Consider the following 27,327-nt stretch of genomic DNA (forward strand, 5'->3'; position numbering starts at 1 on the left):
ACTGAAGAATTCCACGCCATCCTGACATCTCAGGTGGGAGCACCCTCCAGCACGCCCGGGGATCACGGTGTGCAGGAGGGCCAGGCTTTGGGCCTTCACATCTCTGGCCCTCTGCTGTCCCAAGGAGAGCAAGCAGGGGTGAGAAGCAGAGGGACAGGCCCGGCTCCGGGCCCACACTGGCCCTGGGCATGTCACACGGCTGCCCTGCAGCCAGGCCTGGCCTTCAGACACCTGCCCACCTCCAGCAGAGGCCCCGCGCCAGCCAGTCAGACAGGAACCTTGTGTGTGTAGGGGGGAGGGGGCGGAGGTGGAGGAGCTCCGTGAGGCCTCATTTACATGAGATTTACATGGGATTTACATGGGCTCATCTCATGCCTGGATGCACAGGGCTCCTGTGGGACAAAGGAGTGCACACTCCATGCTCACCACAGCACCCCCCAAAAAAGCTGTGGAGCCCCTGCAGGTCTCTTGGTCACTGTGGAAGGGGGCGGGGAATGGGGGGGGAGGAAATGCTGGTGGCAGGGGTAAGCGTGCCTCATTCCAGCTCTGCCAGAACTGATCAGAGGCTGGGCTGGTGGTTGGATAAGAGGGGGGACTGTCCTAAGTGTCTCTCACACACACACACACACACACACACACTTCCAGCAGTGGCTGCTACTAGTACAGAGAAGATGGGAAGCAAGGCCTCTCAGGACCACGTGGACTCTTCTCTTGTGGCACCGTGGTTTGGGGTGCCCACCTTGATTAGGGCTCTGCCTGGCACACCAGAGAAGGAGGGGGGTACAGGAGCTATGGGGCTGGGGATGCATGGCTGGGGGGGGGGTCTGGTCCCCCAGCAACAGAAGCCACCCAGTGGTCACTCAGTCTCACCACGGTCCCCCCCCCGGCCCCGGGACAGCTGGCAGGGAAGGCAGAGAGCAGGCACTGGTAAATAAATAGCTTGTTTATTAGTAATATGTGACATTATTATTAAAGTGCATTGAGAAGATGCAGGGGCGGAGGCCCCCGACACAGCTGGACAAAGGCCTGGGACCGAGGGGCCTCCAGCCGCCCCCTGGACAGCGGGGCCCAGGCCAACCCCACGAGAAGTTTTCACAGTTTAGCCTAAGTTACGGCATGTCCTGAGCTGAAGGGGGGGGTGGGGTGGGGGGAGGCGAGGAGCATGGAAGCACAGCCCCTGGGGGAGGGGGGCCCGAAGGGAAGGGAGGGGGGCCTCCCTGCCCCCCCAACCCCCAATGCCAGGGGCAGAGTCCTGGGACCTCCCCCTATGGACCCGGCTCCTTCCTTGAAATGACCACGGCCCAACTTAGGGCTTTAATTTCCCTGTCTCCCTTCCCCCCACCCCCCACCCCTCCTCTATTCACCCCTACCCTAAGGGGGGGAAAGGGCGGGGGCTTGCACCCTCAGACTGGATTCCCAGGCCAGAGGCTGCTCACCCTGGCACCCTCCAAACCCGTGCCCTTTACGCCAGCCTGTGACCGGCCCCGCCCCCCCTTCCCAGCCCCTTCCTCTCCTCCCCCCACCCCTACCCCCCCCCCCCCTGTAGTTTTGGTATTTCATACAGATGCAATCGGAAGAAATAGCTATTCGTGAAATAGGCCTAACGTAAAAATAGAGCTTTTTTTTTTTTTTTTTGTGGGTTTTCTTTTTTGCTTTTTTTCTCTCTCCCCCCCCACCCCACCCCACCCCCATCCTTCAATCCGGAAAGCAAAAACATCCTTCAATAAACATGCAAGGCGCTGTCTGGTGGCACCAAGCTGGGCACAAAGGCCAGGCGGGAGCTATTAGCCACCCAGAACCCAAAAAACCACGGGGGGGGCGGCGCAAAGGAAAGGCGGCCTCAAACCTCAGCCCCCAAAGTCTAGATATGCTGAAGTGGGGGGCCTCCGGCTAGCCTTTCCCAAACCCCAGCCGACTCTGGGTTGGGCCAGGAGAATCATTGCATTCAGTTAAAGGGGAGGGCTTCAGGGGAAAATAGCCTCCAGAAAATAAAAAGTCTTGGATCTCTGATGTCCCCAGCACCTCCTGGGACACCCCCCACCCTCCCCCCACCCCCCCCTCCCTGCCCTCACCCCACCTGGCCCAACAGCCGCCCGCGGCTGGACAGCTCCAGGCCTTTTGCCTCCACTGGGCCATTCAGTCTCCGTGGAAGAGCTGATGGATGGGCCTGTGGCTTCTGGGGCCAGCGGGCTATGAGCAGATGTTTGGGGGACCCCCCCCCACACTCCGTGGGCTGTGGGAGTCTGGGCTCTGCCCAGCTCTTGCAGGCCTAGTGGAAGAGCAGGCCCAGAGTGAGCGTAGGCAGGATCCCCAGCCAGAGAGAGGTAGCCAGGACCCCTGCGCGGCCCATCAGCTGCTCGGCCAGGGCGCGGTCCTCGGGCAGCAGCTCCCAGTGCTGGGCCTCGCGGAGGTAGGAGCCCTCCTGGGCCTCGCAGCGGTAGTGGCCGTACTGCCGGGCCGTGAGGTTCTCGATGAACAGGATGCAGCTGGGGCTCTGGTGGCCCGGCTCACAGCTCTGCTCCACATTCTCCTCATGACGCCAGGAGTAGGTGGCGTGGCGTGACTCCATGGGGCAGCTCAGGTAGTAGCGGGAGTTCTGGGCCAGTGATACCTTCTGCAGTGGAGCTTCGTCTGGGGTGGTGGGGAAGTGGAGGTGGGGGGAAGCAACTTGAAAAGGAGCTCAAGGCACCAAGGCTTCTTTTTTTTTTCTGTTGTTGGTCGTGGGGCCTGAACTCTGGGCCTGGGCGCTGCCCCTCAGCTCTTCAGCTCAAGGCCAGCACTCTACCACTTGAGCCACAGCACCACTTCTGGCGTTTTTCTGCCTATGTGTGGTACTGAGGAATGGAACCCAGGGCCTCATGCATGCAAGGCAAGCGCTCTACCACGGAGCCACCTTCCCAGCCCCCTGGGCTCCTTGTTTTACTCAAGGCTAGCACTCTACCACTTGAGCCACAGCACCATTTCTGACTTTTTTTTCTGGAGGTAAGAAGTCTCATGCACTTTCCTGCCCAGGCTGGCTTTGAACCACGATCCTCAGATCTCAGTCTCCTAAGTAACTAAGATTAGAGGTATGAGCCACCGGCGCCCAGTTCCAAGGCTTCTAAATAAAGAGGAGGGCCTGTTTTATAACGTCATTCCCCACATCTCCCTCCTCCTGACTGGCCGGGCACAGTAGCTCATGCCTGTAATTCCAGCTGAGATCTGATGATCATGGTTCAAACCCAGCCCTTTAGCATGAACAGTCCAGGAGACTCTTATGTTCAATTAACCAGAAAAAAAAAATAATAATAATAAGGAAAAGTAGAACTGTAGCTCAGGGGGTAAAGCACTAACCTTGAGCAAAAAAAAAAAAGGTAAGGGACAGCACCCAGGCCCTGGCAGTGGTACACGTAACATGTACACGTACACGTACACACACACACACACACACACACACACACACACACACACACACCCTACACTTACCCTGTGGTTCCCTCAACAGAACTGGGTCCCACCTCATCTGCCCAGGGTTCCCAGGTTGGGGCCAGCACAATCCAGCACAAACCAGCACAATCGGAGAGCATCCCCCCCGCCCTCCCCCCCAACAAGCTGAGGCCCAGAGGTAGGGCAGATACCTGGTTTGGGACTGGGACATTCTTTGTGTGGCTCAGCTGGGTTAATAGCCTGCAGCACTGGACTGGGGTAGAAGCAGATGGTAAGAAGATGTGCCCCCTTGCAGCTCTCCCCCACCTTCTTCCCCTCCCCCCCCCTTTCCGGGACACAAAGGGCCTGGGCAAGGTACCGGTGGGAGCTGTAGATGGATATACAGCGGTCCTGGTCCCAGCCGCAGTACGGGTCTCTGGACATGAGGCAGCCATGGCAGCCACCGCCGTACACATCACACAGGTCCAGTGGCACCTGGCTCACCTCCCACTGGGAGCCCACGAACAGCTTCCGCTGCCGAGGAGAAAGAGCGAGTCCCCAGCATCAGGCCCTGCAGGGTTCCCAGTGCCCAGGCCACAGAGGGCCTTGCTACCCAGCAGGCCCTGGGGCTCAGAGCCGGGCACCGGGGGCTCACACCTGTCACCCAGTTAGGTTCTCAGGAGGCAGAGATGTGAGGATCATGGTTGGAAGCCAACCCAGGGAAGAGAAGTCTGTGAGACTCTAAATTTGGTTAGTCGTGGGGCTTGAACTCTGGGCCTGGGTGCTGTCTCTGAGCTCTTCAGCTCAAGGCAAGTGCTCTACCACTTTGAGCCACAGTGCCACTTCTGGTTTTCTGGTGGTTCATTGGAGATAAGAGAATCTCACGGACTTGCTTGTCCGGGCTGGCTTTGAACTGCAATCCTCCGATCTCAGCCTCCTGAATAGCTAGGATTACAGGTGTGAGCCAGCAGCCAGGCTTCTGTGAGACTCTTATCTCTAACAAAATAGCCAAAAGCCAGAAATGGAGCTGCGGCTCAAGTGGTAGAACAAAGCTTTGAGTGAAAACGCTCAGGGACAGCGTCCAGGCCCTGAGTTCAAAAGGCAGGACCAGCGGGGCGGGGCTGGAGGGGGAGCCCTGTGGGAGGAGGTGGGGGGGAGGGGAGCTCACCCTGTCAGCATCCAGGGACATGGTTTGAATGGCGGCCGCCCGGCGGAAAGGCTGGATCTCCATGATGTTGAACACAAGTCTGTGTTCCTGCTCTCCTGCTTCTACCACCTTGTGGATGGTGCCTCTGTCTGTGGGTGGGTGGGGGGGGGGGGGGCAGAGGATCAGTGGGTGGGGGTGGGCCACAAGGGGAGTCCCACTCCAAACCAGGAGGTGCCTGTCATCCTAGCTACTCAGGAGGCCGAGATCTGAGGCTCATGGTTCGAAGCCAGCGAGGGCAGGAAAGTCCCCAGGAGACTCTTATCTCCAATTCACCACTCAAAAACCGGAAGTGGCGCTGTGGCTCAAGTGGTAGAGCGCTCGCCTTGAGCACAGAGAGGCTCAGGGACAGCGCCCAGGCCCCGAGTTCAAGCCCCACAGCCAACCAAAAGAAAACAAAACACACCAAAAATACCAGAACCAGGCCTGGTCTATTCCAAGACTGTGCCAGCAGGGGTAGATGCGGGGCCGGAAGGGCAAGAAAGTCACAGGACTGGCGTAGAGTGGGAGGAGGGCACGGAACCCAAGGGCAATCTAGAAGCTTCCCAAGGGCAATCTAGAAGCTTTCGGTCTAGAGAAGAACCCTAATATGCCTGGGGCTGCAGCCTTTGGGACAAACCAAGACTGGGCACACCATCCGTGACCCCATTTACCTGTCCCCAGCCCTTCTTGGGGGGACAGGTATCTCCCCCACATCGCAGCTAAGGAAGGGAGGCTCAGCAAAGCCAAGCCATTCTCTCAAGGTCACACAGCTGGTGAAAGGCAAAGATGCCAACAAAACACAGATTGAGGGGCGGGGAGGGAGGGGACCCCAGCCCTCAACTTCCTCCACCTGGCCCCTGCTTGCTTGCTGGCCCCTGTGGGGACACAGGCCCATGACATCAACTGCTTACTTTGGAAGAATGTGGACATTTCCGGGGAAGTTGTGAAGATGGATCACAGACAGCCTTCTTGTTTCCCCTCATTGCTCTGCCTTATATAAGCGGAGTGCATCTGTCACAGCAGAGCTGTTGACACGGGCCTCGCTTACTGGCTACGCTGCAGGCTTTGTCTGCATCGCATAGGTTTGGGGTGTATGTGTGTGTGAGAGTGTATGTGTGTGTGTTTCCACGATGGCCTTCTTTTGTTCTAAGATCCAATCCCCAGCACTTAAGTCTTGGGGGATATTTTAATTTCCACAGAATCTCACAGCTGAAAAGAACTTCAGATTCCATTTAAGTGCTCCCAAGGTCGTAGAACTGGGCTACTGCCTGCAAGAACGGTGCTCCCTGGAGCTACCTGCCCGAGGCTAATGGGGATCCTGACCCTCAGCTCTCCTAATCCCATATCACCTGCTGTCCCAGTTTCTAGAACCATCTTCCCTCTCTCCCTCCCTTCCTCTCTTCTTCCCCATTTCCCAGGGCATCACCTGGGGCCCCTAAAAAAAGCAATCAGATGATCCACTTTGGAGCAGGTTCTAGAATGCCCACCTGCAGAGTCTTCCTGAACCTTGACAAAGCCCCCAGCCTGGGTGCATGCGCACGCAGAGGTGTGCACGTTCACACATGCACGTGTGCATGCACATATTGCCTGCACCTCCTTCCAATCAGCCTGGGGACATTATCTTCTCCCCTCAGAGAACTTCCCAGTCTCCAGAGCCTCCGTTCCCTCACTATTTCCAAATGCTGCAGGCTCCAACATGATTCCTCTCCGTGGGCCTCAACGAGGACACAGACACTTTCCCTAATCCTTGAGCGTGCAGGATGGGACTGCATGGGAGCCCTGGCCCTGAGCCCCATGGCTTTTCCTGGGGGGCTGCTGCCCTGAGCCCAGCCCCGTGGGATCCTGTCCTCCCCTGCTTCCCAATGCCCTATGGGAAATCCCTTTCCTAGAGCATTCTGGGAGCCACACGATGGTCTTAGGGCCTGGGCTTCCACTCAGGCCACCACAGGCCTGGGCCAGGCAACTTGGAGGTGAAGGGACAATTCAGGGCCGAGGCCTGGGGTGCTCAGGTTCCAGAGGTGTAAGGCCCCTTCCAATCTTCAATAAGGCCTATGCTCACGCCTGTCATCCTAGCTACTCAGGAGGCTGAGATCTGAGGATCGTGATTTGAAGTCAGCCCAGGCGGTAAAGTCAACAGGACTTTTTTATCCAAGTAATCAGCAAAAAGCTAGAAGTAGAAGTGTGTCTCAAGGGGTAGAGCACCAGCCTTGAGCAAAATAAAAACCTCAGGGACAGCGGACGTATACACGTACACACACACACACACGCAAACACCAACACAATCCCAAATTCAGGCAGAAGTTCCAGGGTCCTCATTCTACTTGAAAGATCCTTCCAGAAGGCCTGAAGGCCAGAAGGCCAGGCCCTTGCACCTGGCTTTCCAGATCTGTCTCCACTACCTTCTTCCCTAAGTCCAACATTGAGACCAAAGCCGCACCAGGCTTTGGCTCACTCACTCTACTTCTGCCTCAAATCCCACGTCAGGCTCTCCTCCTATCCTACAGGTCTTTCCCATTTCCTTCTGCCCCACCTCCTCCAGGAAGCCCTCCAGGCCTGCTTCATCAACCACAGCCACACACACAGCCCAAGCAAATGCTACCCCCGTGATCCTTTCCACCGCTCATCCACCATTTCTACTGGTCGTAAGCATCTTCACTAAGAAGCCAGAAGGCCCTAGGGCAGCCTCACCTGTGGTTAGGTAAAGCACGCGGAAGGTCTCCCCGTGGCTGGCTTGCATGCGGTGGACGACCACTTTCTGGTAATGGTACTTAGAGTGGAACAATGGCGTCTTTAGGGGTCCCATGGGCTCCACCCTCTGAGCCACCTCGGGGTGGCTGTCGGCCACCTGGAAGGTCTCGGTAGGGATGGGATGCTGGTCTGGGAGGCACTGGGAAGGAAAAGAGGCTCAGATCAGTGGGGGTGCCTGGGAGCTGGGGTGCAGGTGGGGCTGGGTGGGGCCTGAGCTCCGGCTCACCTTGCCAGGTCGAGGGTTAGGAAGGCCCGCGTGGTAGCCCTTGAGTGAGGACGTGCGGAAAACCCGGTCGATGTCGCCGAGGGAATACACGCACACGGCCGAGTAGTTCCTGCAGGGACATGGGATTGCCGTCACTGGGGGAAAGGGGGGCGCTCAGGATCCCCTACCTCCACGTCACAGGCCAGCCCAGGCCCCTGAGCCGGTGAGCCGAGACTATCCATGGCCCAGCCCCAGGGGCCTGGGATACATGGAAATGAGGGAGGGAAGCCGGGGGGCCGGGTGGCTCACGCCTGCCATCCCAGCTAGTCAGGAGGCTGAGATCTGAGGATTGCGGTTTGAAGCCAGCCCGGGCAGAAAGAAAATCAAGGACAGTGCCAGGCCCTGCGTTTAAGCCCCAAGGTCTGCACACAAAAATGAATAACTGAGCCAAGAAATAAATGAATAAATAGGGGGGGAGGGAAGGACAGACAGGAGGAAAGAGAGAGAAGAGTAGGAGGGAAGTTCAACCTAGTATCTCTTGGGCTAAAACCACGACCTTCGGTTCTGGGATGGCATTGCCCAGCTCCCAGTGTGGATGGGGGGTACGGATATCCCAGGAGCCCTGATGCTCACCCCTTTCCCCCCGCCCAGCGGCCGCCCCACCCACACAGGGGCCAGAACGAGATCTTCATTCCCCCACTACACCTAGGACTTTTTTTTTTGGTTTTCTTGCCTGCCTTGTTTTCAATCAATGAAAGTGATTAAGGGGTGTGAATTTGGGAGCAGGCTCAGCGCCTGAGCAGGTGTCATCGCACCCCGAAGAGTCCTGGGGGGCCATTCCCCGGGCCCAGCTCTGGCTCTGAGCACACGACACAGGGGTCCTGATGTTCACACCTCACGGATTGACTCCTGAACGCAACTGAATACATATCTCAGCTGTGGGGTTGTGGTGTGTGTGTGTGGGGGAGCATGCCTGTCATCCCAGCTACCCAGGAAGATGAGATCTGAGATTGAGGCTCCAAGTCCATGAGAGTCTTCTCTCCAGGGAACCAGCGAAAACACAATAGAAATACTGATCAAACAAAACCCACGGCACTGACACCACACGCACGCACGGCCTGGGCCTTGGTCTTGGTCAGCAGGGGCAGGCTGAGCGGGTGGGGAGGGGCTCACCAGGGGTTGGAGAAGACGCCATAGACCCGGGTGTTTCTCCACTGGCCACTGGGGTCAGGGAGCAAGAAGACGTCCTGCAGCCGGTTGAAGTTCTTGTTGGTGGCGGCGTCGCTACACACCAGCATGGCTTTCAGGAACGTGTTCCATTTGGACACCGACAGGGAGCTCTCACCTCCCTGGTCCCCCTAGAAAGGCCGAGAGCAGAGAAGGCCCCTGAGCACCTGCCTGGGGCTCCAGTGCATGCTTGGGGCTACTGCGCATGCTTGGGGCTCCAGTGCATGCTTGGGGCTACTGCGCATGCTTGGGGCTCCAGTGCATGCCTGGGGCTACTGCGCATGCTTGGGGCTCCAGTGCATGCCTGGGGCTACTGCGCATGCTTGGGGCACACCTGCTGCTAGGCGTGCCGGCCTATGGCCCACAGGAAGATGGGCTGGGAGGACTGGGATGGGGCTGAGGAAGAGGCATGGGCCTGGCTGATCCAGGCTCATGGTGGATCCATGTGTTAAGAACCCTGATCCTCCGACCTCAGCCTCCTGAGTGGCTGGGATGACAGGCGTGTGCCACCAGCCCAGGCTAACTTTGCTTCCGTGGCCTGGCCGCTCACCCTGCACAACTGAGCCACGCGCGACACGTTGAGAGGAGCCTCAGGGTTCTTGTCCGGGTTGTCCTCTCGGAAGAAGTAGTAGATCTTGTCGTCATAAGCCTGGTCTTGGTGCACCACCGTGGCCTTGATGAACTGGGGGTCTGCAGGGAGGGGCAGGTGGGGGTTAAGGAGTGGTTATAAGGACCAGGGGGCCCATCCCCCATCTACTCCCTCCTGCACCCCACCCACCATTCACCTAACACAAGCCCAGGGCAGCTGAGACTTAAAAGTCAGACTGGCGACACCAGGCCCAGCACCCAAAGGACAGGGAAACTCTGTGGCCCCGCCCACACCTGTGTGCTCTGTGCCCCCCTTCTTACGGTGACATCATGGGCCCAGGAGCAATGACTTCATGCCTGGGGACTTGGGGGAGGGAGAGAGGGGGAGAAGGGCACTGTCCCTAGGGACGCTTATGTCACTTTGTGACTAATTGGCAGAGCCTTAATGAACAGAGGGGTAGGCTGTCCACCCGTGAGCTCAGCAGAGAGTTGAACCTGGGCTCTGGGCCCTCACTCTGGGAGAAGCCACCCTGTCTCCATGCTTTTATTTGGGGGGGGGGGGGGAGGGCTTGAACTCAGGGCCTGGGCACAGTCCCTGGGCTGCTTCTTTTGGCTCAAGGCTAGCACTAGAGCTACAGCTCCACTTCTGGCTCTGTGTGTGTGCGTGCGTGTGTGTGTGTGTGTGTGCGTGTGCATGTGTGTGTGTTTCATTGGAGATAAGTCTCAGACTTTCCTGCCCTGGCTGTCTTGGAAGCATGATCCTCAGAGCTCAGCCTCCTGACTAGCTGGGATTATAGGCGTAAGCCACCAGCCTCTCAGCATACGTTTATCTCAACAGCGTCTCTGCTCTTCTAACCCAAACCCCTCAGCCTGGGCCTGGCTTCTGGCTTTCCTGAACAGTTCAAAACACATCTGCAAGCTAGCTGCTGGTGGCTCATGCCTGTAATTCTAGCTCCTCAGAAGGCTGAGACCTGAGGATCACAGTTCAAAGCCAGCCAGGGCAGGAAAGTCCATGAGACTCTTTACCTCCAATGAACCACTCAAAAAGTGGAAGTGGCACTATGGCTCAAGTGGTAGAGCGCTGGCCTTAAGCTGAAGAGCTCAGGGACAGCACCCAGGCCCAGAGTTCAAGCCCCACGACCAACACACACACAAAAACTCCCAAACAAAAACCATGCCCCCCCCCCCCCCGCAAACCCCCCCTCCAGATTCAGCCCAGCCCAGGGCTCCGACTCACTCTGCATGACCGTGTCGCTGGTGTACAGTTCGCTCTCGCCACGGATTCGGCGGAATCGGGGTATCTTCCCATTGTACTCCTGCTTCCGAATGGTGGAGTAGACCTCGTCTCCTGGGGAGTGATGAGGGGGCGTGGCCTCAGGACAGGGCTCCTCCCCGACCTGGGCGTGGCCTTAGAACAGCTCCACCCACAAGTGGGCATATCCCACGATGACTCCACCCAACCTGGGCGTGGCCTCTGGACAGGGCTCCGCCCAACCCCTCCCCTGCCCACCCTTTAAGAGGGGGGGCAGCAGCTCCCTCCCAGGGTCACCCTACCTTCAAACAGGACCAAGGAGTTTTCCTCTGGGCTGAACGGGGCGTAACCTCTCATCTCCCCAAGCGCCATCACAGAACCATTCACCTGGGGGACAATGGCCTTGTGATCTCCCAGACTCTGCCCGCCAGGAGGACTAGTGTCTTCTGGGACATTCTGGCCAGGATGAGGCCCACCCAGGGGGGATCCCTGCACCCAGGAAGGCAGTGGCTTCTCTGGGGTGCAGAGGGGACCGGGGTGGGGTGCAGAGGGGGTTATCTTGCTCACCAGGTTCCAGCAACTAGGGCGCCGCGCATTGGTGCCACAAATCAGCAGACCCTCACTCCGCCTTTCTATGAGTGTGATGTAGTTCTCGCAGTCCTGCATAGAGAAAGAGGGTGAACAAGGAGATGGGGGGTCGGAGTGAAGAGGGACCAAGAGCCCCTAACTCAGAAAAGAAGACATCAGAAGGGCTGAACAAGCCAGCTACAGGTGGCTCACGCCTGTCACCCCGGCTACTCAGGAGGCTGATATCTGGGGATCGGGGGTTCAAAGCCAGCCCAGGCAGGAAAATCCGAGAGACTCTGATTTCCAATTAACCACCAGAAAACCTGAAGTGGTGCCGTGGCTCAAAGTGCTAGAGCACTAGCCTTGAGCAAAAAACTCAAGGACAGCACCTAAGCCCTGAGTTCAAGCCCCTCCACTGAAAGGAAAATAAAGGGGGTTGAACAAGCCAGGCACTGGTGACTCACACCTGTAATCCTAGCTATCCAGGAGGCTGAGATCTGAGGATTGACGTTGGAAGCCAGCCCCAGCAGATACATCTAAGAGACTCATTGGAGAACAAACCATCCCCTGGGGGTGGGGGGGAACTGCAGGTGGAACTGTGGCTCAGGTAATAGAGTGCTATGCAGCCTTGAGGATAAAAGCCAAGAGAAAGCCGGGTACTGGTGGCTTATGCCGATAATGCTAGCTACTCAGGAAGCTGAGATCCATTTAAAGCCAGCCGGGGCAGGAAAGTCTGAGAGACTCTTATCTCCAATTAACTGCCAGAAAACCGGAAGTGGTGCTGTGGCTCAAGTGGTAGAGTGCTAGCCTTAAGCTGAAGAGCCGAGGGACAGCGCCCAGGCCCAGAGTTCAAGCCCTAAAACTGATGGGAAAAAAAAAAAAAAAAGCCAATAGAAAGTTCCAGGCTCTGAGTTCAAGCCTCAGGACCAACACAAAACAAAACAAAAAGAAACAAAAACCTTTCCTATCAGTGTGGGGACTCAGGGCAGACTCTTCTTCCTCCTCCTTCAGATTCTCCTCTCGTCCCAAGGGATACTGACCCTGGCCATGCTGTGCCCATACTCACCCGCTTGTCCTGGCAGGACCCCTTGGTGGAGCCAATGTTCACCTGGGGGAAAGGGAGAGGAACATGAATCTACTCTTCTAGGGGGCGGCAAGACGCCCCTAAATGCTGTCCATGCCACCTCAGGCCACCCCTGCATGAGACTCAAAGGGACAAGGAGATTTCCCATCATCCCATAGGCCGTCCAGTGTGGTACTGGGCCCAGCTGTGTCAGAAGACCAGGAGCCAAGCACCGCCTGTCATCCCAGCTACTCAGGAGGCTGAGATCTGAGGCTCAAGGTTCAAAGCCAGCTCAGGCAGGAAAATCTGTGAGACCAAGGAACCACTAGAAAACCGGAAGTAGAGCTGTGGCTCCAAGGAGTAGAGTACTAGCCTTGAGCAAAAGAACTCAGGAGCAGTGCCCAGGCCTTGAGTTCCAGCCCCATGACTGACAAAAAGAAGAAAAAACACAGACCAGGAAGCTCAGCATCTCCCCCCCCCTTCCCCAATTTGCCTTCCCTCACCTGGTCAGGCATAGCCACCCTCAATTTCCCTAGCCCATTGTTTGGCTGCATGCCCCAATCTGAACTACATTTGGGAACCATATGTGGGCTGTAGAGGTCAGGGTCCAGTTCAGGAAGAGGGGGGTCAGCTCCTTCATAACCCCCCCCACCCGATGGGGGTGGGGGTCAGAGGGGAAGCCGGGAAGGGAAGCAGGGAGGGGAAGGGGCAGGCTCACTGTGTGCACGGAGGCGTTCTTGCCCTCGGGAAAGTCGAAGAGGTAGATCTTGCTGCGCCCACCCACCCACACGGAGGTGCTGCCGGGTTCGTGGAAAAGCACGGTGTGGGGCTCAGCCTGGCCAAAATCCACCCGATCCTGCCCTGCATGGCGTGAAGAGGTAACAGGGAGAAAGCAACGTTGAGGTTGGGCCCTGAGCACCCCCCGATTTAAGAGTCTTAAGTTCCCAGGAATTAGTGCAGAACCCCAAGTTCTCCTCCTTTAAGATGCCCTGTAGGCTTGCCCCAGCCCTGCCATGGGTACAAGATCGGGGCTAGATCTGTATGATAGAAATCCTCCATTCCCGTTGGGAAAGCACAGTCATGGGGTGGAAGCACATGTGGAAGGTGGTAAGGAGGGGGGTCCCCCTGAATCAGGGGCTTGGGATAGCACCTCCCAAGCCAGACTCCGGCACACCCCAACCCTATCCTAGCTTTGCCCCCTGAGGTGCCACGGAGGCAGAAGGCCCAGCTTTTCCCTTCCGGGAGAGTCTGGACCACAGCACACAGCCTGAGTTTTTCCATAGAAGGGCTGACCAGGACACAAATGTTTGTCCCCAAAAAAAGAAACTCGCAGCCACCACCTCCCTGGAGAGCGCACTGTCTCATCTCCGGCGTGACATTGTTGCGGTTGTTCTGATTGCCGGGCTAAATGACGGGGCTGGGCTAGCCTGGGGCTGTGCCCTCAGCAATCAGCCACCCCCAGCGGCTTCCCACCTCCGGAATTGGGTCTGACCAGTGTTTTTCCAGCTGCAGTAAACTCTAGAACAACAAGCCAGGACTTGGGACACCCACACAGGACGTGCCCTAAGCCCAGACAGAGAAAAGCTGCCATTTCCTCAACATCTTCCCCAGATCTTGTTGGTTGTGGGTGGGGCTTGAACTCTGGGCCTGGGCGCTGTCCCTCAGCTCTTCAGCTCAAGGCTAACGCTCGACCGCTTGAGCCACAGCGCCAGGAGTGCTGAGGATTCGAACCCAGGGCTTCATGCATGTGAGGCAAGCACTCTACCACTGAGCCACCTTCAACAGCCCCTCCCCTGAGTCTTTCTTGCTGTCATTTGAACCACTCCTCACCACCTGACATCCTACTGTGTGGCTGGAACTGTCTGGGCTCTCTCCAGAGGATGGAAAGAAAGGACACAGACATGGCCCATGGGGGTGGGGGGTGCCAAGTTTGCAGCCATCAGCTCATCTCGGCTCTTCTGGTATATTCTGCAGACAGCTGACACAGCAGTTCAGGAGAAAACAGACACCATTACTCCCCTCCCCGCTGCCCAGCTACCAAAATTACCTCCTATTCACCTGAGATACAAAGGTCAAGGGGTAGCCAGGCACTGATGGCTCACGCCTGCCATCCCTGCTACGCAGGGGGGCTCAGAGCTGAGGATCACGGTTCAAAGCCAGCCCAGGGCAGGAAGGTCTGGGAGACTCTTATCTCCAAGGAACCATAAAAAGCCAGAGGTGGAGCTGTGGCTCAAAGTGGTAGAGCACCGGCCTTGAGCACAAAAGGTATGGGACAGCGCCCAGGCCCTAAGTTTAAACACCAGTATTAAGTGTGTGTATACACACACACACACAGAGAAGGCAAAGTGCTGAGCGCTCAGTTCTTTGCTGCCAGTGTGGTACGGGATGCTGGCAGAGCTCAGCATTGCCCTTCTCCAGTTCCCTTTGAGCTGGGGTAAATCCGGGGTCGGCGGCCTGCAGATAGGTCTGCCTGAGTCAGCCCTCAAGGCTCTCTCTCCACCTGCAGCCTGAGTAGCATATGCTGTCATCGATGGCCCCAGCTGGATGCAGAGGGTGTACAATCTGCAGAAGCCCCGAGCCTCTCTCCCATCACCCTGCACAGCCAGCCTGGTGGAGCGGGGGAGAGGTTCATACGTGTGTCTTGCAGAGGTTGGCCCCAGGAGACCACCCCAGTCCCAGAGGGCCAGCATCTGCACCGGCCTCAGTGGAAAAGCCAGAGGAGGCCAATGTACAACTCTACCCATGAGGACCCTGGACAGCTCCTCTGGGGGGGGGGGGGATCACTGGACTGTCAAAGGGAGTGAGTCAAATCTGATGGAGGAAGTTGAGGGCGGGTGACTCAAGCCTGTCATCCTAGCTATTCAGGAGGCTGAGATCTGAGGCTCGAGATTAGAAGCCAGCCTGGGCAGGCAACTCCGTGAGACCCTCATCTCTAATAAATCACCAGAAAACCAGAAGTGGAGCTGTGGCCCAAGTGGTAGGATGCCAGCCATAAGCCAATAAAAAAAAAGCTCAAGGACAGTACCCTGGTCCTGAGTTCAAGCCCCATGTCCGGCAGGTGAGCGTGCACGCAGACACACGTGCACACACACACACACACACAAATCCTGGCTGCAAGATGGAGGAGAGGGGAGGCAGGGGTGGGTGGCCCCATTTTGTAGAGAAATGAGCACCCCCAAGAAGTCACCTCTGGTGACCCCCGGGCTCTGCCCTTGCCCACTCGGTGCCTGGCAATGGGCATGGAGAGAGGGTGATGGCACAGCTCGGCCCCGGGACAAGACCTTGGCACAGTCTCTGGCGGCTCCTGCACTGCCTGAGACCCTCAAAGAGCCTGATTGTGCCCGGAAAGTGTCAAAGCCACAGCCGCGCCATGAATACATGAAAGGAACCTTTGTTCCGGTCAGCAGGAGCGGCTGGGGGTGGGGAGGGCTGGAAAGGGGGATCTGGGGGGCAGGGGGGCGGGAGGGCTGCCTGGAAGTGAGGACCAGGATCTGTGGCCCTTTTGGATCAAGGCTAAGAGGGCTGGGCCAAGGGGGCTGAGATTGGCCTTCTAGGCTGTGTGTAGGCAGGGCCGGTGCGAGGCCAGGCCAAGGGAGTTAAGTGGCAGGTCCCCTTAAACTCTGCTCTTTTTATCGACTAGTGAAGCCAAAAGGGACAGAGAGGCAGATAAAAGCTTCTATGGGCCAGGAATGGGGTGGGGGAGGGAGGCGCATGGAGAAGGACAGAGCCACGTGCTAAGCGCCTGCAGCCCAGCCCGCAGCGCCCTAAAGAGAAAAGGGAAGGTGGGCCGTGTGCGATCAGGGGAGGGGAGGCCCTCACCCACTGCCCAGTCCCCCAGCTCCCAGACTCCCCTGCTTCCTATCCTGCATATCTAAAAGGAGCACCGTCTGGCACCGGGCTCCCCCCCCCCCATACACACACAGCCTGACGCATTAATGACTAAGTGGTAGCTAAAAGCTCCCAGAATAACCAGGGGTTCGGGCAGGGGAGGGGGCGAGGGGGCACAGAAGGAGGACGAGGACCTGAGGCAGGGCCCCACTCCCGTGCGATGCTCACTCTACCGCATAGGGAACCAAAAAAAAAAAACAAACCACAACACAGTCTAGAGACTCCCCACTACCCCATCTCAACTCCGTGACCAGACCCTGAGGACTCAGCTTTAGCCCCAGCCAGATAGGAGAGATGGTAGGGTTATGACAAGCGCTCTGATGCTGTTGGAGAAAAGACGGTCTGGTCTGGTTTCTGGGGGGGGGGGGGGGGGGGCGGAAGGAAGGGGACACATCATCTTGCTATCCCAGACCAATGACAATTCTGCATCCCTGCAGGGTGGGTTTCCCCCAAAGCAGGCCTGGCAGAGCCCCCTCCCCCAGCCTTCTCCATCCACTCCGGGTCTCTGGGTCACCCACTATCTGATCCTGCGGTCCCCACTCGCTTGCAAGAGGAAGGAAGGAGGCCTAGAGGAGGAAGGGCCGAGCCCTGGGGGCGGGGCTGACAAAGATGGACCTCCATCTGACCTAGTCACCCCAACAGGCTTTGAATGCCAGAGTCCCGGGGAGGCTGAGAATGGCAGGAATGTAGGGCAGCCTGGCAGCCAAAGCCTGGGGCCATCCAGGCCTAGGAGTTTGGCCAACCCCAAGATGAGGGACCAGCTTATGTCGGGAAGGAGCCTCGATCCATGGTTTTGTGCCACAAGGCCACGCTGCCACATCCAGCCATGCTCTCACCCAATTGGTCACCCGCTGGCAGCGCAAGAAGAGTGAATGGCCCCATGGGACCTGGGGACTTGCCCACAGACTCCGGAGGAAATCCAAACAGCCACCAGGCGGATGAGGCGCAGAGACCAGAGAGGCTACGACACTCTAGCCAAAGGCACGCAACACCACTTCACTGTGATTGCCCAGGTGTGTGTGTGTGTGTGTGTGTGTGTGTGTGTGTGTGTGTGTGTGTGTGTGTGTGTGTGTGTGTGTGTGTGTGTGTGTGTGTGTGTGTGTGTGTGTGTGTGTGCGTGCGCGCGTGCATTCACATGGGCCAGGACTACGACTCAAACTCAAGGCCTGGAGCTCTTGTTAAGCTTTTTCATTCAAGACTGGCGCACACCTGTAATCTTAGCCGTTCAGGAGGCTGAGATCTGAGGATTGGGGTTTGAAGCCAGCCCAGGGAAGAAAGTCCGTGAGACTCTTATCTCCAATGAGCCAGCAAAAAGCCAGAAGTGGAGGTGTGGCTCAAGTGGTAGAGTACTAGTTTTGTTGTTGTCATTGTTGTGGAAGTACTAGGGCTTGAACTCAGGACCTGGGCACTGTCCCTGAGCTTCTTTTGCTCAAGGCTGGCACTCTACCACATAAGCCACATCTCTACTTCCAGCTTTTTTTCCCCCCTTTTTCTGGTTCATTGGGAAATAAGAGTCTCATGGACTTTCCTGATTGGGCCGGTTTCAAACTGAAGATCCTCAGATCTCAGCTTCCTGAGTAGCCGGGATTACAGGCATGAGCCACTAGTGTGCTTGCCTAGGAAAGCCAGCTTTGGGAGAGCAGAGTGGAACAGGATTCTGGACCTCAGGTGGGGAGACAATCCTGGCACGGAGCCCAGTGGAGAGAGAGGAGGCTCCCAACGCAAACCCAAGGAGGCTGGAAGCCAGAGACAAACACCATAACTTTATCTTCCACCACAAAGTAGAGCCAAGGTCAGCTGGTGACTCCTTCAAACAGCGTGGGCAGAGATGCCAGGCCTGCTCTGCATCTGGGAGCCTGGGGCTAGGGTGGGAGGAGGCAGAGGGTGGCCATACCAGCCATGTAGGGAGGAAGGAGGCAGGTGTAAGATTGTGCAGAAACTCAAGGTTCCTGGTCTGAGTCTTGGCCAAGCCAGGGAGGCAGTATGGGCGTGGCCAGCCCACACAGCCCTGGACACAGCGCTGAGCCTGGGCTGGGCCAAATGCCTCAAGCTCTAAGTAATCAGATCTGCCAGCAAAGTAGGAACAGGTGGCTCACGCCTGTCATCCTAGCTACTCAGGAGGCTGAGATCTGAGGATTGCCGTTCAAAGCCAGCCGAGGCAGGAAAGTCCATGAGACTCTTATCTCCAATGAACCACCAGAAAACCGGAAGTGGCGCTGTGGCTCAAAATGGTAGAGTGCTCTAAAGAGCTCAGGGGTGGCGCCCAGGCCCTGAGTTCAAGCCCCACAAGTGACAAAACAAAAACAAAGCTGATGTCAGTGCTACCTATGCAGCCTGGCCAACAGTGAAGGTGAGCCTTCCCAGATCTCACAGCGTGTGTCTTCCACACTGTTCCTACCCAAGCCGGCCCTGGCCAAAATGCTCACGCCAACCCCTGGCTCCTCAGCTCAGGCTCATCCAAGCAGGACTCAACTCCCAGGAGCGGGGCCGTCCAGGCTTACCTTATCTCTGAGCACCTCTGCCATAGCTCTCTCTCATCCTCACCCACCCCCCTGCTCTCTTGCCCTCCTGGGCTGCCCCAGCTCCCCCTCTTCTGCAGACATGGTCTCTCCTGTTCTTGAAGATCTGGCCTCCATACACCTGCTGCGGGAAGCGATGCACACTCTCCCCCACGCATGCCTCCGTCCTGACCTTTTGCCATCTGCCAAGCCTGGAGTGTGGTGCTCTACCACAGAGACCTGGCCCCCCGCTCACTCCACCACCAGTCCAGTTCCAGGGCTGGGCGAGAAGGGGGCAGTTTGGCCAGGTGCCGGTAGCTCATGCCTGTCACCCTAGCTATTCAGGAGGCTTGAGACCTGAGGATTGTGGTTTGAAGCCAGCCTGGACAGGAAAGCCTGTGAGACTCTTATCTCCAATGCACCATCCAGAAAAGCCCAAAGTGGAGAGCTGTGACTCAAATGGTAGAGCAATAGTGAGAAGGCTGAAGGACAGCGTCCAGACTGAGTTCAAGTCCCGAGACTGGCACACACACACACACACACACACACACACACACACACACACAAAGGTAAGGGTAAGCTTGGACAGAACGAAGGGTTAGCACGGGGGTGGGCAGGGCCTCCTGGTTTGAGAAGTAGAGATCTTAGCCCTGCCCCTTCCCCTTTCCCTAGCTTGGCTTCTTTTCCACCTGTACTTCCGTGTACTGGCGTCTTCTGATAACTCCTCACGGTCTGAGGCCTCACTCCCCACATTGTGTTGGCCTCCCCACCTGAGAAGCAGGAGGCCTCCACCCCTCCAGCCTCCAGGGCCTCTACCATGGGCTCCCAGCAGGAGCTGATCGCAGGTTCAGGTGTGGGCTGGGGGCTTTCGGGCCTCCACGGGGAGGGTCCCCGGGAGGCTGGCTCAAAGCCCCAAGGCCCTGATTAGAAGTGGGGTGGGTACAGGAGGCACTGAAGGATCTGCTTAATCCCAGGCTGCTGTGGCGGTTAAACCCAGATTAGCCTGAGCCGTGACACAGATCAATCTGCCCCTGAGACCCGCCTGCAGCCATCCCGAGGAGGGCCAGAGAGGTAAATGGGAGCTGGTTCAATCCAGCTTTGAGGACAAGACTTTCCAGATGGGAGTAGCTGCTGGGTGCAGAAAGCTCAGGGCAGAAAGAATCTGGACTTAGCTGGGCACTGGTGGCTCACACCTGTCATCCTAGCTACTCAGGAGACTGAGAACTGAGGATCACGGTTCGATGCCAGCCCAGGAAGGAAAGTCCATAAGACTCTTATCTCCAGAGGAGAGAAAAAACCAGAAGTGGCGCTGTGGCTCAAGTGGTAGAGTGCTAGCCTGGAGCAAAAAGCTCAGGGACAGTGCCCAGGTCCTGAGTTCAAGCCCTAGGCTGACCATGAAAAAGGACACCAGGAGCCCCAATTTTCAGACAGGCACAAAGGTAGCCAGAATAACCTCTCCAAGGTCAAAAGGCTGGACCAGCCATAGACTCAGGGCAGAAAAATTCAGCCCTGACGCCAATCTTTATCATCCCCAGGCCTCAGTTTCCCCATCTGGGGACTGTGTGGTAGGACGAGGTAACCGGTGACATTTCTCTCCTGACACCCTCAGCTTGGCGTCACCAGCCTCGGTGGCTTGAGGTCACCCCAGAAAGCTCAGGGGGGAACTGAGAAAGAACACAGAGTTTCCACATCACAGAAAGGAGCAGGAGGTGGTTGGGGTGCACAGAGGGCCGCCCTACGGCTGTAATGGGGGGCTGGGGAGGCCAGGATGGTGGGAAGACACAGGCCAGGCCACCATGAGGTGGCGTTCTAAGTGGGATAGCCTGGAGAACAGACATTAGGGCCGGGAGGAGGAGCAGGCTATGCCCTACACTGTGCCTGAGGCGTAGGGAGCGAGGCCCCGCTTTTCTTTCCGGCCTGCCCTGGGGTATGCTGGGGCACACCTGGCAGCTTCTTGGACAGGGCCAGAAACGGGGGGGGGGGGGGGGGGGGGCCTTCCTCAGAAGGAGGAAGGCGGTGTGGGGGAACAGCCAGGGCCTGGCCAAAAAAGGAAAAGAAAAAAAAAACACAAAGCCAAAGGGGAAGTGGTGTCAGCCTCTTGTGACACAGCCAGCCAGGGGTGAAGTAAGAGGTGTGGGGGAGAGGTGGGTGGGGGGTGAGGGGGGCGGGATCTGGGCTATGGACATCCATCCAAGGGGCCAAACACTCCCGCTACTCTGCTCCCTGGGCTCTGCTTCTCCTCCTGTCTAGCCTTGGATCCCCACAAAGAAGAGGTGCCTGGGATTCCCCACCCCCCCTCAGCCCAGACAGTGGTCTACCCTCACTGAGGGACCCCAGGTTCCAGGAAGGGGAAGGTAGACATGGTAATGGCGCTCCATCCCCACCCAGGGTCAGTAAGGGGAGGCGCTGGGGCTAGAACCCCTCTCTAAGCAAAGCCTGGGTCTCCCACCAGGAAAGAGGCCCTGCCACAGGTCTTCCCCTGGGGCCAGCAGCCTCTTTCCTATTGGGGGGCTAGCCGTGGGATGATAAATGGTCCAGCTGAGAAAACTTCTCCTAAACCAGGCACCAGTGGCTCACACCTGTAATCCCAGCTACTCAGGAGGCTGAGATCCAAGAAGCCAGGTTTGAAGGCAAATCCCACTTTGACAAATCTGAGAGACTCTTCTCTCCCATGTACCACCAAAAAGCCAGAAGTGGAGCTGTGGCTCAAGTGGTAGAGCACTAGCCTCAAGTGAAAAAGCTCAGGGACAGCGCCTGAGTTCAAGTTCCAAGTCGAAGATGAAGAAAAAAGAAAGAAAACTTCTTGTTTCCAGACCCAAGCTGACTCAACACCTTTCTGTCTGCCTCTCCCTCTTTCCATCTGTCTATTTCTGTCTGTCATTCTGTCTTTCTGAGACTCTCATATCTCCTCTCTGAATTCCTAACCACAAGATTTTTGTTGTTGTTATTGTTGATGATGATCGTAGGGCTCGAACTCAGGGCCTGGGCACTGTCCCTGACTCTTTCCAATCAAGGCTAGCACTCTATTACTTTAAGCCACAGCTCCACGGACAGTTTTCTGGTTGTTAATCAGAGATAAGAGTCTCATGGCTTTTCCTGTCCAGGCTGGCTTTGAACTGCAATCCTCAGATCTCAGCCTCCTGAATAGCCAGGATGATGGGTATGAGCCCCCGGCGCCTGACTTAGCCACAAATTTTGGGGTCTAAAATACTGTCCTTCCTCCCACTCCCTTCCCTCTCCTACTCAACTTACCCTCCTGGCCTCTCAGCTTTTCTAACCTGCCCCAGCCCTCACAGCCCAGCCACCAGGCCGGCCTGTAACATGGCCGCCACATTGTACAAGTTTATGTACAAAAATTTATCTGCAAGTCTCCCTCGCCACTCCCTCAGTACAAAGGGCACCAACGCAAATGGTTTCCCAGCCTGAAGCCCAGACCTAGAACCAGCACAAATTTGGCTACAGAAAATATCTGCTGAATGACTACGCCTACCCTCAGGCCACAAGCCAGCGCACTTCCCCCAAGTGATGCTGGTCTTCAAACCATGAAATTATGACTCAAAGATTTCCCCTGACCTCCCAGGCTTCAATTACTCAGAAACTGCTAAGGTAGGGATGTGTGTGTGTGTCTTGAACCCAGGGCCTGGATACTGTTTCTTAGCCTTTCCACTGAAGGATGATTGATGCTCTACTACTTGAGCTCAATCTCTACTTGTCTTTTTGGTGGTTAATTGGAGATAAACGTCTCACAGAGGGCTGGGAAGATGGCTCAGTGGTAGAGTGCTTGCCTTGCATGCATGAGGCCCTGAGTTCGATTCCTCAGCACCACATAGAACAGAAAAAGCCAGAAGTGGTGCTGTGGCTCAAGTGGTAGGGTGCTCGCCTTGAGCTGAAGAGCTGAGGGATAGAGCCCAGACCCAGAGTTGAAGCCCCAGGACTGACAAAAAAAAAAACAAAAACATCTCACAGACTTCCCAGCCTGCACTAGCTTTGAACCATGATCCTTAGATCTCAGTCTCCTGAGTAGCTGGGATGACCGGCGTGAGCCATCAGCTTACCAGTTTAGAGCTTGGAATCTGCTAAGATTTGAACAGGCCACAGAGTCCGCCCAGCCCTTTTCACTCCTAAGTAATCCTAAACCTTATCCCAGCCTCTCTGGGTATTTGGGAAAAACTAAGGCTCAGAGTCACACAGCTGAATCAAAACAGAATCCGGTTTCTCATTACCCATTTCTTTCTATCCTCCAGCCAGGGTCCTCCGAGACCTATATGCAAGAATCTTTACTATAGGACAGAGCCATCACGGAGCTTGATAGGAAGCTTCTGGAAGCCAGGCTCTGTTGGCTCATGCCTATCCTCCTATCTACTCAGGAGGCTGAGATCTGAGGATTAAGGCTCAAAGCCAGGGAAATCTGAGAGACTTTGATCTCCCATTAACTACCAAAAAAAAGCCAGAAGTGGCGTTATGGCACAAGTGGTAGAGTACCAGCCCTTGAGCAGAAAAACTTGGGGGGGGGGTGCCCCAGGCCCTGAGACAAACCCCCGGACTGGCAGAAAAAGAAAGCAGGTTTCTGGAGCTATCACCAAACATCGCTTGAAGCTTAGGAAATTCCCCTTTCCTCCTGGGAACTGCCCCCCTCCGTGCCTCTTTCTTCCAGGGGAGAAGTTCACCTTAAAGGTGATAAATACATCCCAGCCCCCCCATGGGGCCAAGGATTTCCACTGGAAATGCTGATGCTTGGGGAGCCCCAGCTCTGACCTCATCCCCTGGGGGAGGTGACAACCCCACACCCCCAGCCCCAGGGATTAGCTCCACAAATGGCTTCCCAGCAGCTACCAAATCAACAATAACATCCTGTTGTTTAATTGGATCAGAGAGGGCAGGGAGTGACTAGAGACTGTTTTTCCTCTGAGGTAAGTAGGTGTGTGTGTGTGTGTGTGTGTGTGTGTGTGTGTGTGTGGTGTGTGTGTGTGTGTGGTGTGTGTGTGTGTGTGTGTGTGGTGTGTGGTGTGTGTGTGTGTAGGTGTGTGTGTAGGTGTGTGTGTGTGTGTGTTCCCTTCACCTCTGACCTCTGACCTGGGGAGGGGGGTCAGGCTCTGCCTGCACTGTTCCATCTCCTCCAACCACCCAGAGAGAACCAGGGACGTGCTACACAGCCATGCCAACCTCCCGTGGCCTTTGCTGCGTGGCCCAGCGGGAGGCCAAAGGCAGCACCGTAACTGACATCTGTGTTTGCAATCACGCAGGGAGACCCCCAGATCATTCCTATTCTGGCAAGCTCTGAGGGGCAAGGACATGGGGTACAGCTCAAGGACACACGGGCCAGGTCCGTACTGACACGGCCCTGGTTGCCAGGCCTTTGTCAGACTGCAGAGAACTGAGATCGCCCCAACAAAGACAGGAGGAGACTCCCCAGACCCCCAGCTCGAAATCTTTCCCCTAAAACTTAGGGATCGAAGTGGCAGAGAGTAAAAAACAGGCGCTGGGGGCTCACGCCTGTCATCCTAGCTACTCAGGAGATCCCAGGATCTAGGTTCGGTGCCAGCCTGGGCAGGGAAGTCCATGAGACTTTATCTCCAATAAAAACTACTCAGAAAAAGCCAGAAGTGGCGTTGTGGCTCAAGTAATAGAGCACTAGCTTTGAGTTAAAAAAAAAAGCTTAGGGACAGCACCCAGGCCCCAAGTTCAAGTCCCAGGACTGCGTGCATGCACATGTGTGTGCACGTGTACACACACACACACACACACACACACATACACAAGAACTTTCTATACCTATTTCAGGCCCTACACTTGTCCTGATTAAAAACTAAAATTCTAGCTTACACCTTATAAAGGAACGACTTTGGGAGGCTTGGTGGAGCCTGGGAAGTTCCCCACTCCTGGCTTTACCCTTCCCGAACTCAGTTCTGATCGACTGCCATGTGTCACCCTGCAGGAGACAGGAGACAGTTGTCAACCGGGCACATTGTCACCAGCTGGTGGCTGGGGGGGGCAGGGGGGGAGGTGAATGGTGGAGTTTGTCTGGTCAGTTGGGACACCTGGAATTCTTGATCACAGACGATTCTTCTATGGGATTGCTGAATGGCTGAGGGACCCAGGAGGGGTGTGGGGGGGGGGTGGACCCTGGGGGTGGGGGTGGGTTAACAGTCAATACCAGGGTGGACACTGCGGTGAACTGCGGGCAGCAGAAAGGGGACAGAGAGCTGGTTGGAAAAGTGGGTAAGACAGTTTGAAAGCAGCTGGAAATAGCCCCAGGGTGGAGACTAAGTGCCAGCGCTGCGGAGGTATGCATTAAATACTAAGCAGAGGGTGTGCATTAAGTGTGTGGGAGGGAGGGGGGTCAAGGGAAGAGTTTAGGGGTGAGGTGAGTGCATACCCTAAAGGGAGCAGGATGCTTCCAGAACGCTGATTAAAAAACCATTTGTTCCCTTCCGGAGGGGAGGGAGGAAGACAGCTCGTATTTACACTGTGGCATCTGACATAATAGCCAAAGGAGAATGAGGCAAGTTGGAAGATTCTGGGAGGGGCTGGCACCACTCAGAGCTGTGCGGGAGTCGCGGATGAGGGTCCGTCCGGCTCAGCTGCTGGACACCACGGCATTTACGGTTGGAGATCCACCTGCAATGCCTTGTCCTGCGTGTGCCCCTGCGCCCAGGCCCGGTCCTGCGCGGCCGGGAGACCCCCCTGCAGCGGGTGGCCGCCGCTGCCCAGTGACCTTGGGCGAGTCTGGCTTCCTGGGCCACTGCGGCAGTCCGGGCCACTCTGGGGTTTTGTCTCTCTGTGTGTGTGTGTGGTTTTATTTTTTTCCCCTCTGCTAAGAATACCTGCCCCAGATTCGGCTCCGGCTCCCGCCCTCCCCGCACACGGCCGGAGGCGATCCAAAGGCTCCCGCAGCGGGTGAGGGGTAACAACCCCGACCAGCAGCACCCCGGGAGGGCCCCCCTCCACCCCGCAGAGGGGCCACGCCAGGATCCGGGGGGGGACAGAGCTGGGGGGGGGGCGCTGGAACGCACTGCAGCTCTCCGTCCCATTCATCGTCCGGGGACCTAAACTGAGGCACGGGTCCCCCAGGTCCCCAGCGCGCGCGCCCCGGCCCCGCCGCAGCCCGGGGTCCCCACGGCCTCGCCGCCCCACCCCAGGGGGCGATGCCCCCCCCCCAGCCCGCGCCGACCTCGGGGGTGGCGAGTGCCACGTGCGGGCAGGGGGTGGGGCCGGTCCCGGCCCTGCGGGGACGGTGCCCGGGCTGCCCCCCCCCCCCCGCCCCGCACCGGAGCGCGGCCCGCCCCGCGTCCCCCCTCCCGCCCGGGCCGCGCTCCGGGCCGGGGTGGGCGGCGGGGTCTTTGTTCCCGCAGCCCGGGAGCGCCGCGGCGGCGGCGGCGGCGGCGGGTCCGCCCCGCACCCCCAGCAGCCCGGCCTCCAGCCCAGCCCGCCACGCGGAGAAAGCCAGCCAGGGTCCCGCGTGGAGGATCCCGCCGCGGGGAGGCCGCTGCCGGCCCCGGGCTGCGGGCGCTGCGGCGGCGGCTCCGCACTTGGCGGCGCGAGTCGGAGCCGGGCAGGGGCGGGGGCCGCGGGCCGACCGCGCGCTGCGGCGCCGCACACACGCGCGGGCACACGCGGGCACAGGTGCGCGCGCACCACACACCCACGTGCACACGCACTCCTCCTCCCCCCCACTCCGGGCGCGCTGGCACTCACCGTCCCGCACACACCCGCGCGTGCACACGCGCACTCACACACGTGCATCCTCACACGCGCGCGCCCCGGACCCCTGGCGACCCCCGCGGGGGAGACCTCCCCCCCCGGCCCCGCAGCGCCCCGCGCGCGCGCGCGCTCACCCGGGATGAACCGCACACGCCCGTCCGCCCCGCGCCCGCCGGCCCCGCCTACCTCTCCAGACCGTGGCGATGCGGGGTCCGCTCCGCGGGTGGCCCCGGGCGGGGGTCTCCCCGAGCAGCAGCAGCAGCAGCAGCAGCACCGGCAGCGGCCGGGGCCCCGACCGAGGCGGCGCCGGGCTGGGGACGCGGGCGCGCGGCGCGCCGGGGGCGGCTGGTCCCGGAGGCGGCGGCGGCGGCGTCATCCCGCGGCCCCGGAGCCACCGCGGCCGGCGAGCAGCCGAGACTGAGCCGGCGCCCGGCCGCGGGCTGAACCAGGCGCCGGGGGGGGCGGAGCGAGGCCTGACCCCGCCCCGCCCCGCCCGCCCGCCCCGCCTTCCCCCGGCTCCGGGGCGCCCGCAGCCGAGCCCCCCGGGGCCACCTGGCCGCCGAGCCCGGCCGGCCGGCCGACCCAGATCCCCGGTCCTCTGCGGGTCACCCCAGAGCGGCTCCTAGCTCCCCAACCTGCACCCAGGAAACGATCTTCAACCTGGGCACCCCAGAAAACCACCTTCAAACCTGCGCCCCGGAAAACCATCGGCCTTGCGAGTGCTTAGCTGGACCTTCTCTTAAGAGTCCGTAGACCACCCGGCTCGGCCCAACTCCAGCTAAGTGATCTGTACTCTCAGAACTTCCCGGGTTGGGGAGATGGGGGGGGGGAGGGAAAACAGCCCCTAAATGCCACTATTCCCCCACATACCTGGGGAGGGGGGCAGGCCTATACAGCACCCCAAGATTGCTTCTGTGTGTTTGTGAGAACACTGGGATTTTTTTTTCATCCTTTTTTTTCCCCCATCTTGGCCTGACTCCTTCCCCTCCCTCTCCTTTC

The 27,327-nt window shown here is 58.0% G+C and overlaps 1 protein-coding gene across 1 annotated transcript; it reads right to left on the reverse strand.

Annotated features, from left to right (window-relative positions):
• Positions 1-2,050: 2,050 nt before the first annotated feature.
• Sema7a (semaphorin 7A (John Milton Hagen blood group)) lies at positions 2,051-26,704 on the reverse strand. The gene is made up of 14 exons (XM_042668881.1): positions 26,515-26,704; positions 12,960-13,102; positions 12,245-12,286; positions 11,179-11,271; positions 10,914-10,998; positions 10,597-10,707; positions 9,322-9,461; positions 8,718-8,902; positions 7,566-7,674; positions 7,280-7,478; positions 4,574-4,701; positions 3,785-3,939; positions 3,618-3,679; positions 2,051-2,631 (listed from the first exon to the last, which is right to left on the reverse strand). Exons 1-14 carry the CDS (start codon positions 26,702-26,704, stop codon positions 2,270-2,272), a joined length of 2,004 nt encoding a protein of 667 aa, XP_042524815.1. The 3' UTR covers positions 2,051-2,269.
• Positions 26,705-27,327: the final 623 nt, after the last annotated feature.

Source organism: Dipodomys spectabilis, unplaced genomic scaffold, assembly GCF_019054845.1.
Source record: "Dipodomys spectabilis isolate Male_0828 unplaced genomic scaffold, ASM1905484v1 ptg000478l, whole genome shotgun sequence".
NCBI lineage: Eukaryota > Metazoa > Chordata > Mammalia > Rodentia > Heteromyidae > Dipodomys > Dipodomys spectabilis.